This window comes from Micromys minutus (genome assembly GCF_963924665.1).
Source record: "Micromys minutus genome assembly, chromosome: 9".
Classification (NCBI taxonomy): domain Eukaryota; kingdom Metazoa; phylum Chordata; class Mammalia; order Rodentia; family Muridae; genus Micromys; species Micromys minutus.
In genome coordinates this window covers 41,501,313-41,514,982 of record NC_137978.1, presented here as the reverse complement: position 1 = coordinate 41,514,982, position 13,670 = coordinate 41,501,313, and the positions used below count along the sequence as shown (strand labels likewise).

The window sequence follows — 13,670 nt, the reverse complement described above, 5'->3', positions numbered from 1 at the left end:
ACACCACTCCAAATTGAGGTAAAGCCTTTTCCTGAGCCATCGGCACCGGATGGACTTTCATCTCTTATCTCTCCCATTCTCCTCTACCCATTCCTAGTTTTCTTGTAATTGTCCACTGGGGGATAGGGGTCAGAAAAGGAATGTGTGGGCCACAAACACATGGAAAAGATGGTGAAATGCAGCCAAAGAAGCTGTACTCAGAAACTTCAATAGCCTCCCATGATGGAGTAGAAAGTATGTGTGTGTGCGCGCATGAGTGTGTGCGCACGGATCTTACCCAACACTTCTGCCTACCACAAAAGGATTTAAAACTAAAGGTGACTCAACACCTGTCATCAATATCCTGGCAGGTGGGTGGGAAAAGCAAAAAAGAACTGAAAAGGCTTTGAAAACAGGAGGAGTAAATACCACTGGGCTAGCAAACTGGTTACAAGTGCACAGGAGAGCCAGAGCTAATTTCATTTGCACTCCCAGCCATTTATTCAGCTGAAACCTACAATTGCCTATGGGCACAAATCACTGCTAGGGTCCAGTTAAAGGCTTGCTGACCAGAGGCAGGAACAACAAAAACACTGCTAAGATCCAAAATGTTTGTTATCAAATCAAAGGGTAGCAACCCAGGGAGAGAACACACACCCCCACAATACTTGACAAATGAAAAGCTAGAAAAGCTCCCAGTAGTTCTGGCATTTAGGGCGTTACAAGTACACCCGAAATAAAAGCACTCTGTTTCGGCAGCTGTTCAGACGGAGCAGGGGGTAATGTTTACTTAATACTTCAGGTTGATGGGGAATGTATCATAGTTCAGTCTGTCAGCTACATACGTGGAACTCCATTTATGTACACAGCGATAAGATATGTTTGAATAACGACAGAGCCCGTCTATTCAGCGAGTGTGAGTAATCAGGAATAAAGCTTGAAGAAGGAAAAAAAAAAAAGTCCTAGATGTTTGAGAAAGTTACAGAACAGACTGCCATGAATAGCTTTGCTTATATTTGCAGACACTGTTTTCCAAATAGCTGGAAAAATGAACAGATTGTTCTAGGAGGTCGTCTTTCCAATTTGTTCCTAGTTTCCAGTCTGTTAATCACAAGATAGCACAAGGAGAGTCGGCTAATGCGCTTTAGCAGCCTCTATTGTCAGTTGGGCACAACCTCCGTGAGGTGAGAGACCAGGCAAAGCATTCCTGGAACCCCTGCCTGAGGTCTTCTACTTTGACTTCCTTCATTTCTCTTTTGTGCTCACTGCAGCCACTGCAGGACCCTCTAAGGGGCATAATTGTCAAAATTCTCAAGGAGGAAGGTTTTTGCCAACAAGCCCAACCCCGCCCCCTTTATTCTGTATCAACTTTTTTTCCCTTTTAATCTCGATGGAAAGATCATCAAACACCAGAGACAGCAACTCCGACGAGGCTGCAGAGGTCGAGGGTATCAGAAGGACCACAGTGCCTGGAGCCTGGTCTGCCACTTTGTCAGGAAATAGAGGGAGCTGCCTGCCCAGGCCTGGGCCCCAAAGCGGGGGTTCAGCTTGGAACTCTGGCACCTGCAAGGCTAGAAGCAGCTGATTTGTTCTGTCCCAGCCAGGAGCGCCACCTCCGGGTCCCAACGCCGGGCCAGCGTACCCCGAGGCATCGCCCGTCCCGCCTCTGCCCCTCCCCTAAGCTCATGGTTCTCGGCCTGGCAGCCAGCCGCCCCGGCCACCTACCGGGGCTCAGGGCCACATAGAGGGGTGCCGGCTCTCGGCGGCCTCCGCCTCCTCCCGATCCATGGGCTCGGGGGGGCCCCCAACCTTCTCTCCCCTCACGCAGAGGAGGAGGAAGAGAAAGAAGGAAGTGCTGGCTCCCCACCCGGACAGCTCCCTCTTGCCTCAGCCTCCCTGGACAGCGACCGCGACCGGAAACGCCGCCTCCTCCCACCTCCCAGGGCTCAACCCGGAAACACACTCTTCATTCTGAGCCAGTCCTCCTACCCCCACCCTCCGGAAGCGCAATTCCAGCCGCGAGCCCAGGGTGGGAGGAGGGGCAGCGCTGAGGGGAGAGCTACGCACAAGCGAGGACGTCCGGGCCCTCAGCCTTTTGCCGCGAGCCCTCGCGGGGCGGCCTGCACCTTTCTTCCTTAGCACGAGCACCCAGGCCCCAGACCCGGGCAATGCCCACAAGCAAGATGGCCGCACCGGAGGCACCCCCCTACTGCTTAGCGCCCTGCTGTGCCATTGGTCAGAGTGAGGAGTGAGGCCAGCGCTGATTGGTCGAGAGCGGTGCGGGGGTGGGGGTGGAGCTGTAGCAGCCTGGAGCCAAGAGTGGGCAACGCGGCGTGAGCAGCAGCCCCAGGCTCCCGGAGCATCGCGCCCGGAGAAAGACTTCGCCGCTCGGGGCCGCAGCCTGGTGAGCTCAGCCCCCTTCAAGCCCTCCCCTGCATCTCAGCCGGAACCTCTCCGAACTGGCGCTGATCGATGCTGAGACTCCCCAGGGACCCTATCGCGACTCCATCGTGCCATATCTCGACATCACCGTACCCTGTCGAGACTCCATTTTGTCACAACCCCTTTCAATATTTATCTATCTAGCTATATATTTTTTAAATTTGCCCTATCATCTTTGGGGGCTGTCCCCTTCATGTCGTGATTTCGCTGTGATCTCTCCGTGACATCACCGCGCCATCGTGAAGTGTGATCTCATCGCTGCCCTGTCGTTCGACTTCATCAATGTCGTGTTGTGACCTGGCTGCGGCGGGACAGGTGGTGACCGCCAGGATCCCTTCTCCCCTTCTCATCTCTCCATCACTGCAGCCCCGCTTCGATTATCCGGCTTTTGGATTCTGTTATTCTGAGAGCCACCCGACCCCTCCTTCCTTCTCCAGCCAGTGCCGGCACCCACAGGCTGTTAGCGGGACGGGCAGGGAGAGTACAGGGAGCACAAGGGGTTAATGCCGCTGCTGCCGCTGCCGTTGCCGCTGCTACTGGTGCAGCTGCAGCTCCTGTTCATGTAGCCTCTGCAGCCTCTGCTCAGGGAGGGAAAGAAGAGAAGGCAAGGAGGCTGCGGGGGCGATTAAAAGTCCTGGCTGGAGGGGTGGGTCCACAGGGGAGTCTTCAAAGCCTTCTCTGGAGAACTTGCCTTCTCACTCCTGCTGAAGCCAGTCTACTTTCTCTGAAGAAGGGAGGGGAAAGGAACCCTAGAATGTCCTTTTCTTCCTTGTCAGCGTGAGTCCGGATAATCGAACTTCACCCGCGTTTGTCTTCATTCCTCCCTGTCTGTCCTCACCACTCACTCCTCGTGTTCCTCCTGGAGAGAGACAAAACCCCAGTATCTGGTGCCAGCAGGGGCTGCTGAGCAGTTGGGCCAGCTCCTTCCCACTTCTAGACTGGTGAGGAAAGCTGTCCAGCTGAGCAGCAGCAGCATGTAAGGTCCTCCTATCCCACTTTTCTGGAGGTGACCTTGGACCAGGGTCCCTTCTTCATCCTAAAGAATTTTCAGGTCCAGCCTCTTAAAGGGGCTCCCCCAAGGGAGGTCAGTCATGAGGAAGCCACCCTTCCAAATCCACCCTCCCCTCCCTCTGTGCTAATCCCTCCCTACATCCTCCACTTCCACCCCCGCCCCTGCCCCTCCTCTGCAGAGGGATGCTCAGTCCCTCTTGTGTTCACAGTTGGGCAAGGCGGGCATCATGGCCTCGGATTGTGAGCCAGCTCTGAACCAGGCAGAGAGCCGAAACCCCACCCTGGAACGCTACCTGGGAGCCCTCCGTGAGGCCAAGAATGACAGCGAGCAGTTTGCAGCCCTGCTGCTAGTAAGGACCTGGAAGGTGGGAGGGTTGGACAGGAGGGGCCCCCAAAGAATGGGGTCAACAAGTCCTCAGGGATATCTAAGTGCTACTGGCAACCCGGAGGCACCAAAAAAGGCCCAAGACCTCTACCTTTGTACTCTGCTCCCTTGGGAATGGGGGAAGGGGAGAAGAGAGGTGAATAAGGCTGTGGCATGGGACCACGGAGGAGGCTGCCTGGATTTGCTTTTTGGGGCGTCCCAGAGCAGATGGGAGCTGACTCATAGGGTAACAGCAGCAGGTTGTAACTAGTGCAGAGTACTTGTGGGCTGGGGTAGCGTTTCTTCGACCTGAGAGAGTAACAGGACTGGGAGTAACTGGCAGGAGGTTCTGAGAGATGAGAGATAACCAGAGCAATAGGTATGTTAAAAGTCAAGGGCTCAGTCTGCTAGAGGGACCCAAGCTGGGGGCGGCAGAGCAGGAGCTGCAGTGCTTGGGGTGGGAGGGGGGGGATGAGTTGGTGTGTGGGGGGTGAAGGGAGGAGGGAGTGCAGCAGTTGCTTGTTTGCCATGGCAACAGGGAGAAGGCTCTGGAGTCAAGGGCTCACACTGCAGCAGAGGAGGTGTTTAGGTGAAATGTAAGGGGAAATGTTTTGACATGTGGAGCAGCGAGACACAGGAGCCATTTCCCCTGAGAAGGTGGCGGAAATGGATCGGAGACTTCTCTGGAGACAAGTACTTAGGGAAGGACCCTGCATCCTTAGAGGATTTTAAACAGAGTACTAAAGCCCCTCGTATCCCAGGTCGAGAGTATATGGATCAATGGATTAGACACCAGGAGGCACTCCTCAATTGGCCAGGTGATCATTTGCCCAAACAACTAGTTAAGGGCCACTGGACAACCTCCTTTCCATGAGACAATCATAGATGACAGGGATCTCAGAGGTCGCACCTGTCTGTCTCCAAGGAGAAAGGAGGTGCTGGATGAAATGACCCCAGAATGGATTTCATTGCATAACCCACTCCTGCCAGCCCGCAATGCCCAGGGAACAGGGTAGGGACAGTCTTTGCTATATTTTCCTTCATTCTGCTGATAGTGTATTACCTCCCCCCACCATAGGTAACCAAGGCAGTCAAAGCAGGTGACATTGATGCCAAAACCCGACGTAGGATCTTTGATGCCGTTGGGTTCACCTTTCCCAACCGACTCCTGACTACTAAGGAGGCACCTGATGGCTGCCCTGACCACGTTCTCCGGGCCCTGGGCGTGGCCCTGCTGGCCTGTTTCTGCAGCGACCCTGAACTAGCCAGCCATCCCCAGGTCCTGAACAAGATCCCCATCCTTAGCACATTCCTTACGGCCCGGGGGGACCCTGATGATGCTGCTCGCCGCTCCATGATTGATGACACCTACCAGTGCCTGACAGCTGTTGCAGGCACACCCCGAGGGCCCCGGCACCTCATTGCTGGTGGCACAGTGTCTGCCCTGTGCCAGGCATACCTAGGGCATGGCTATGGCTTTGACCAGGCCCTGGCACTCCTGGTGGGGCTGCTGGCTGCTGCAGAGTCACAGTGCTGGAAGGAGGCGGAGCCCGACCTGCTGGCTGTGTTGCGAGGCCTCAGCGAGGATTTCCAAAGAGCCGAAGATGCCAGCAAGTTTGAGCTCTGCCAGCTGCTGCCCCTTTTCCTGCCCCCAACAACTGTGCCCCCTGAATGCCACCGGGATCTGCAGGCTGGGCTGGCACGCATCCTAGGAAGCAAGTTGAGCTCCTGGCAGCGCAATCCTGCACTGAAGCTGGCAGCCCGCCTGGCTCATGCCTGCGGCTCCGACTGGATCCCAGTGGGCAGCTCTGGGAGCAAGTTTCTGGCCCTACTGGTGAATCTGGCCTGCGTGGAGGTGCGGCTGGCTCTCGAGGAGACGGGCACAGAGGTGAAAGAAGATGTGGTAACCGCCTGCTATGCCCTTATGGAGTTGGGGATCCAGGAGTGTACCCGCTGTGAGCAGTCCCTGCTTAAGGAGCCACAGAAGGTTCAGCTTGTGAGCATTATGAAGGAGGCCATTGGAGCTGTCATTCATTACCTGCTGCAGGTAAGGACCACTGGCCTGAGGAGGAAGGAGGAGTGTAATGGGGAGGTAGCATTACTGTCTGCACTTGCTGGCTGGTTCTGTAGCAAGCACTCTAGGAGTAGTGTGTGGCCGAGCCTCCTTCCCTCTCCCTCCCCACCGTGGGCCTCCACACAAGCACCATACCACACACCATATGTGCACTCTGATCACAGCACACACACACAACACAGTAACCTCCCACTCACATATACTCTCCAGTACACACACTCTACACATCACACACCAAGTCGGAGCCAACTATTCTGCTCACTCTAATGCGTTGTCTCACATATAAACTTGTCTACATATTTACATGTCTTCCCTGTAAACTTGTAGGATGCAGGAGAAAGATGGGGGTTGGGGGGGCAGAGAGTGGCCCGGTTCTCGCCTCTAGGGTTTCAGCTACCTTTAATGTCTGTATTTGTAAGGCTACCTCTTCTGTTCCATTAGGATTCGGGTATGGTGGGTCTCTTTAATGGCCTGCTTCAGCCACTGGACTTACCGGCCTTATTTCTAATAAATCTGATTTCATTTTCGGGTTTAACACAAATGTAGGTGGTCTCTCACTACTCAATGGCAAGTCTCTAAAGAAATGTTAAGTTTCTCCTGGTTCCCCAGCTACCTCAGAGTTAGAGTTAGGGATATGTGACTTGAGTCTTTAAGCATTAGACATGCTGTCTGAGACCCACTTGATTCAGTTGTCCACACTGAGGTCCTGCTAGATGACCAGCCCCTGTGGCGTGAGTCCCTCCTGTGTGCTAGGTTTGGGGTAGAAGTAGGTTTGTTGCCCCAACCCCCCATAAGTTACGTTTATCTATTCCTTGGACACGCAGGGACAATGCGTGCATGCCACAGCACACATGTGGAGCTTGGGAAACTAGTCAGTTCTCTCCCTTCACCCTGTGATTCACGGGAATCAAACTGAGGTTGTAAAGTCCACATGCAATGGGCACATGGGCCAGGATTTCCCCCTGGTTGTATTATTGTCAGGTAGAGGAGGGTACCTGGTTCAGCTCTGTTTCACTGGGGTCTTGTGACAACAGGTGGGGCCAGAGAAGCAGAAAGAGCCCTTTGTGTTTGCCTCGGTGCGGATCCTGGGTGCCTGGCTGGCAGAGGAGACTTCATCCCTCCGTAAGGAGGTGTGCCAACTGCTGCCCTTCCTTGTCCGATATGCCAAGACACTCTATGAGGAGGCTGAGGAGGCCAGTGACATTTCGCAGCAGGTGGCCAACTTGGCCATCTCTCCCACTACACCAGGGCCCTCTTGGCCAGGGGATGCTCTCCGGTGAGTTTATGGTTATGTCCAGCCAGACCATTCTGAAGAAATGGTTTCTAGGATTGGTGGCACATACCTATAATCCCAGCAATTAAGAGGCTGAGACAGGAAATTCTGAGCATTCAAGACCTGTGTGGGCCATATAGCAAGTGCCAGTTTCTCCCCCAGCTACATCTACTATCCCAAGAGGCGGGGTGGGGGAGAGGAAAGGGGTCAGGTAGGGACACCCTGATGCGTGAGTGCTCCCTTAGGGTCTTTTCTGTATTTGTGGGTTTCTTCCCACAGAGCTGAGCTGTCACATGCCACTTACCATCTCCATTCTTCTTATTGTGTTTTTTAAAAACAGGGTGTCATCATGTAGCCCTGGCTGGCCTGGAACTTCCTGTGTAGACCAGGCTGGTCTCGGCTCAACCTCAAGAGAGGTTCCTTCCAAGTGCTGGAATTTACATATTCACCCCCAGTGCCTGGGTGATCCCCAGGTTTTTATTAGAGACAGAACTTAGGTTTACTGAATATCTACTACAAAGCAAGGTATTTTGTTGTATACTCTTCTAGAACAGTCTCATTTGGTCCACATAGCAAATCTCATGATGTATAGAAGTTTCGTCCACACGTTTGAAATAAGCATGGCTGAGCTTGCTGGCTTACACCTTTTAATGTCAGACTGAGGCAGGATCACTGTGAGTCTGAGGTCACTCTGGGCTACAGCGGAAGACCCTGCCTCAAAAATTACTTAAAAAAATAAAATGATGGAAATGAGCTCAGAGGTTGAGAGATGCATGAGCCACCATCAAACCGTGGGGCAGAGGCCCATGAAACGGGCCTGCTTGCCTCCGGTGTCTGAGCTTTCTCAGCAGCGCTTCAGAAGTGGGACTCCACCTCTCCTGACCTCTACGTTCTATGTTAGTCAGGGTGCTCTGCCCTCACCTCCCCCAGCTCACATTCATCTGTCTCCACATGCTCAGGCTCCTCCTTCCCGGCTGGTGCCACCTGACTGTTGAAGATGGTCCCCGAGAGATTCTGATCAAGGAAGGAGCCCCCTCACTTCTGTGCAAGTACTTCCTGCAGCAGTGGGAACTCACATCCCCTGGCCATGATACCTCAGTGCTGCCAGACAGCGTGGAGATCGGCCTACAGACCTGTTGCCACATCTTCCTCAACCTGGTGGTCACCGCTCCAGGGCTGATCAAGTGAGGGGCTTTGGGAGAGGCTGGGAGGAGATTTCTTGGAAGCAGAGGGAGCTGCCCTGGTACCTATTCTCAGCCTCTGGCTTAGTTTCCCTGTATCTGTAGGCTTCTCTGAGTGGTAGCATAAGCGGTTTCAGAACAAACAAAGCCAGCGCCTCTTGAGGGTGTGTAGTAGCAGACTCCCAGGTATCCCAGGGCATGTCTGTCTGCTCCATCCATCACTCAGCTCAGCTACTTGGCATCTGACCAACCCAGATGGCAGGGTTGAAAGTCAGCAGTTAACACTTCACCCTGCCTCACGAAGTCCTGCCAAGCCCTGGCCTGGTCAAGCTAGAAACCTCAGATGCCAGGTTTCCCAGAGGGTTTGGTGGAGTCTGCTAACTGTCTGCCTGCCCCATCCTCTGCTCCCTTCCTCCCCAGGCGCGATGCCTGCTTCACATCTCTTATGAACACCCTGATGACATCACTGCCCTCACTAGTGCAGCAACAAGGGAGACTGCTTCTAGCTGCCAATGTGGCCACCTTGGGGCTCCTAATGGCCCGGCTCCTTAGCACCTCTCCAGGTAAGCCTCGGGGACAGAAAACCTGAGGGGACTTGCAATGTTCAGATTGTAAGCCTCCACTTTCAGAAAATGGTGTAACAGAATTTTCCCATCGAGAGGCAATTTCTACAGTATTTCTCCATCCTCCACCCCCATCCTTCTTCCCAAAATGATTAACATTCTCTTCCTTTTAAAGACTTTTAAGGCAAGGCCTGGTGGGAGTTCAGTACAGACCTGCTCAGAGACACAAGCTTAGGCACCTGTGATCCCTGGCAGCTTGGGAACTCTGAAACCCCCATTTTCAAGGTGGAGCTGCGCCCATCCAGGCCCTAGGTCACAAACCCAGTGTGCTGCATTGAGGTGTTTACCACTTAGCACCCTATCCACTCAGTGACACACATCAGCTCTGCTCTCTGTGCATAACTTCTCCCTGTCCTACCTCTCTCTGGCTGTGTGCAGGGGGCAGGGCGTCCCCTCCAGCCCCTGACAGCCCTCAGTGTCTCCCACTTTGACCGTGGGTGTCTGCTTGGGTCCCTCTTGTCCCCGCCTGTTCCCTGTGCCCCATCTGTCAGGTTGGAGGAACTGAGCAGATGCCTGGGAACAGGGTGTAATGTGCCCATACCCTCAGCTGCCTCTGTTTTCTGTGTGGGGATCCCAGCAGGGTACCCTGCCGTGGAAGGGGAACATAGCTTTGAACTAGAAACCCCTTGCATTTAGCCCCCAAGGAGAGTCACCATGCCATGGATCCAATGCTGGCTCACCCACAAATGCTATTACATTAGTTGAACCGCTTCCCAGAAGTCTGAAGAGGGGGCTCCTGAACCCCTGAATGACATGTGTGCGCCAGGGTTATAGTACTGTTCAGGATCTCCTTTGGCGCCCTCTTCTGGCCAGAAATCAAATTAGTTCATTCTCAGCCTGGTGAAGGGCCCCTGGTGTGGAAACCCAGAGGAAGATCCTTTTTATATATGATATTTTATATATGGGCTTGATGGTGGAGTGTACCTGGATTATTCAATTCTCGTGACAAATTGCGAATATTGGCTTGCTACTGGCTCCATCTTAAGAAACCGAAATCCAGAGCAGTTTAAACATCCATCATACATCACACCATTGTTGAAGGTAGGCTTTGAACCTAGGCAGTCCGAATGCAGGTGATGCTGCTTTTCTCCGAGTTTGCCCACACAGGAGGGATGGGAGGCCCCGGTCCAGTGCTTGGCCTGTCTGACTTATGCCAGTACATTCTCCATTCTTTCAGCTCTCCAAGGAACCCCAGCCTCCCGAGGTTTCTTCGCAGCTGCCATCCTCTTTCTGTCACAGTCTCATGTGGCGCGGGCCACCCCTGGCTCCGACCAGGCAGTGTTGGCCCTGTCCCCTGACTATGAGGGCATCTGGGCTGACTTGCAAGAGCTCTGGTTCCTGGGCATGCAGGCCTTCACAGGTTGTGTGCCGCTGTTGCCCTGGCTGGCCCCTGCTGCCCTACGCTCCCGCTGGCCCCAGGAGCTGCTACAACTGTTAGGTAGTGTAAGCCCCAACTCCGTCAAGCCTGAGATGGTGGCTGCCTACCAGGGCGTGCTGGTGGAGTTGGCGCGGGCTAACCGGCTATGCCGGGAGGCCATGAGGCTGCAGGCAGGCGAAGAAACAGCCAGCCATTACCGTATGGCTGCCTTGGAGCAGTGCCTGTCAGAGCCCTGAGGGACATCCAGTGGGTATAGACCCGGGGCGGGCAGCGAGGGAAGGAGGGAGAAGGCATCTTCCCTGAAGCCCCCAAACTGGACCCCTTCTTCAGACCCCCACAAACACCCCAGCTTTCTGGCTTTTCTGAGGGCTAGGGCATGATGCCCACCTCTCAAGTATAAGAAACTGCATCCTGCCCCCAGCCCCCTTGGGGCAGGGATTGGCTTGGAACAGAGGTTGGCCCCGCCAGGCCGGGGAAGGTTGGAGAAGCCCCCAGGAAGAGGGCAACTAAGTGTCATTATACCCAGCGTCTGGCTCCCTGACAGGAGGGAGGTCCCAGGGTAGGAGCGGGCTGGCAGGCGCTGACTGCCTCAGCCCATGTGCCCTGCCGGCCAGGGCGTGGCCTCCCCAAGGCTGTGGTGCCCCTTCTGGCTCCCCCCCAGGTCAGGTCCGCGCCCTTTAAATTGGCCGTTTGGCTTTTGCCTTTGGTCCTTTTGGACAGAGAGCAGGTTCAGGCCATTGACATCACAGTTCTTCCTTTCAACTCTAGTGACCCGGGGTCCGAGTTGCCCCTATGCTTCCAGGGCAATTTGGAGCAGACACAGACCAGTGGGGGGTGGGGAACCTCTTTCCACCTGCGCTTCCTTGATGGGACCGAGAGCCCTTGGTCCCAGGTCTCTTGCGCTTTTGTGTCATTTTCGGCAGAGTGAAGATGGGGGTTGGGGGTTATTTATTTTGCTTGTCCTCATCCCTGCTTGGACACCTGAGCATCCGATCCCTGTCCCCTGGTGCCATCTGGCCTGGCTGGAGCCAGGAACAGGAGGTCACACCACCCTAGAATCCGCATGTTTTCCGTGTGATTGCACTCCACTGCCACCGTGGTGCCTGGCTTCAGCTCCCCTCCCCCAATCCCTGCTAAGACTCTGCAGGGAGGCGCGACTGGCGGCCCCAGCAGGAACTACCTTTCTGAACCCGTGGAGACCCGCATACACCTGAGCCCTGCTTCCTCCCCTCCCCCCAGTGCGTTCTGTGATCGCCAAGTTCAAAGCTGTGCACATGTGGACACTCAATAAATGTTTATTGGTGATGAGAAGCCTCCTTTGTGGTCTGCCCTGCACCTCCTCTGTGCCTTTCGGGTTCTTGCTCACCACTCTAGTGTATCCTTCTAAAGATATATTTATTATGAGTGCACTGTCGCTGTCTTCACACACACCAGAAGAGGGCGTCAGATCCCATTACAGATGGCTGTGAGCCACCATGTGGTTGCTGGGAATGGAACTCAGAACCTCTGGAAGAGCAGTCAGTGATCTTAAGCACTGAGCCATCTCTCCAGCCCAGAGAGATTTACCCTTCTAAATAGTAACTGATGTTCTCACTCACCTCCCCCAGGAGCTAGGAAAAAAGCACAGTAGTTCTAGTCTTACATGCAGGGAAGGTTTAGATACACCCTGCCGTGGGACAACAGGTTTATAAACCCAAATGTTGATATGGCTGGGCCTGGAAGGGCACTCAGAAGTACGAGCTTTTCAACACCTTGTTCCCAGGGTCATTGCAACATCTTCCAATTTAAAAAAACAAAAATTATTATTGGGGTATGTGGTTCCGGTGGGGTACATGTGCCATAGGACAACTTTGGAGTTAGTTCTTGCCGCTGTCGTGGGCTCTGGGGATAGAGTTCAAGTCAGCATGTGTATTGGGCAAGTACCTCCACCCACTGAGCCATCTCCCAGGCCATGTCCTGACTTCCAAAGAGATCAGAAATCCTAAGTTTTATATGGAATCCACCTCAAACATTGAAAACTTCATTTTCAGTTGAGTCACAGTTGACCGAACAAAACACAGAAGCCAATCGTGGTTTTCAGGCTACCAGCTGTTGACCTGTGTTTTCATGCCAAATGAGAAGAGGAAGGGCAAAGTGCCCTTTGCCACTCCAGGCTGGAGCCAAAACCGTCAGGTTGGAGCCAGGACAGTTTCATCCCCACCCCGGCCTGTGCTCAGTCTGCAGGCTCCATCTAGGCCCCCAAGCCTGTAATCCATTGAGTGCATCCTGTTGCTTACCTGTGGTTGGCTGTGTAAAGGATATTCATTTGAAAACTTGAGATGACAAACTGGCCCGAACCAATCGGCTTAATACTCAGAAGACAATGTAACCTAAGGTGCTAGCAGCGATGTCTGTGGAGGTCAAAACGAAATGCCTGGGATCTAAAGCATCCCCAGCCCCTTGAACAAGTCCAGAAAACTAAACACTGGTTCTGGCACCTGAGGGTTAGGAGGAGGCTTGCCAGGTAGACAAGCAAAAGAATGGTAGGTGTGAAGACAAGTCATTCCTATACCATGGTTCAGTGGGAAGAAGTGGAGGAGGAGGTTGGACCAGACCATAGTGTGCAATCCCCAGCAATTATTATGATGATTATTACTAATTTATATTTTGAGATAAGGTTTCTCTATGTAGCCTTGTCTCTCCTGGGACTTGTTCTGTAGAGCAGGCTGGTCTGAAAATTTAAGAGACCTGCCTGGCTCTGCCTCCCGAGTGCTGGGAGGAAAGGTGTACGCCACCACTGCTCTGTTTGATACCTGGAGTTCTAAATATTCGATCATGCCAAAGGGCTAGACTGCAGAATTGGGAGCAGGTTAAATAGAATCCAGCCCGCACTTGAGAAAGATGGCTGACTGCGAAAAGAATGTCTGTAGTTGGCTGGGTGTGATGGATGTCTGTTGTAACCCAGCACTCTGGAGGCTAGAGCAGTAAGGAGGTTTGGGGACCAACTTGGGCTATATAGCAATTACAGGGAGACTGGGCGGGGAAGAAAGCAAAATGAGGAGGGGGGAGGGGGAGGGAGGGCTGGGACAATGGGGTAGCAATCAGAACTAAGCCAGTGATGATGAGAATGAGGAGGGGTAGGAGTTAGGGAATGGGACTGAAAAATTAATAGTAAACGAAAGAAAGTAAAGAATGAGGAGCCAGTGATAGCCCAGGTTACTGACTGTGAGCGCCGTGTGGCAGGACCACTCTGTCATGGCAAACATCGGGAGAGAAACGGGCTTAAGAAGGAATTGAGTTGGTGAACGGTTTGTGTTGTTTATGGAACATCTGAGGAGTGATTTCCTCCCCTAGCCTAGAAGATGG

General features: G+C 53.6%; 2 protein-coding genes across 5 annotated transcripts in view; one reads left to right on the top strand and one right to left on the bottom strand.

The window, feature by feature from the left end:
- Positions 1–2,113, bottom strand: part of KIAA0319L (KIAA0319 like) — a 91,858-nt gene extending 89,745 nt beyond the window's left edge. Inside the window, exon 1 of one of the 2 annotated variants that reach the window (XM_080921567.1) lies at positions 2,047–2,113. The gene's annotated coding sequence lies outside the window, so the exon portion shown is untranslated. Of the gene's footprint in view, positions 1–1,704; positions 1,876–2,046 lie in introns of those variants that run through there. The other variant, XM_080921566.1, reaches the window with a different exon arrangement.
- A 188-nt stretch (positions 2,114–2,301) lies between these two features.
- Positions 2,302–11,609, top strand: NCDN (neurochondrin). 3 transcript variants are annotated; one of them, XM_080921570.1, is made up of 7 exons: positions 2,302–2,383; positions 3,642–3,782; positions 4,875–5,843; positions 6,905–7,146; positions 8,103–8,327; positions 8,745–8,887; positions 10,125–11,609. In XM_080921570.1, the coding sequence occupies exons 2-7, from the start codon at positions 3,660–3,662 to the stop codon at positions 10,559–10,561; spliced, it is 2,139 nt and encodes a 712-aa protein (XP_080777696.1). In that variant the 5' UTR covers positions 2,302–2,383; positions 3,642–3,659; the 3' UTR covers positions 10,562–11,609. The 3 variants fall into 3 exon arrangements, with proteins under 3 accessions (XP_080777696.1, XP_080777694.1, XP_080777695.1); XM_080921568.1 differs by having other exon boundaries at positions 2,311–2,736; XM_080921569.1 differs by lacking the exon at positions 2,302–2,383 and adding an exon at positions 3,074–3,198.
- The last annotated feature ends 2,061 nt before the right edge of the window (positions 11,610–13,670 follow it).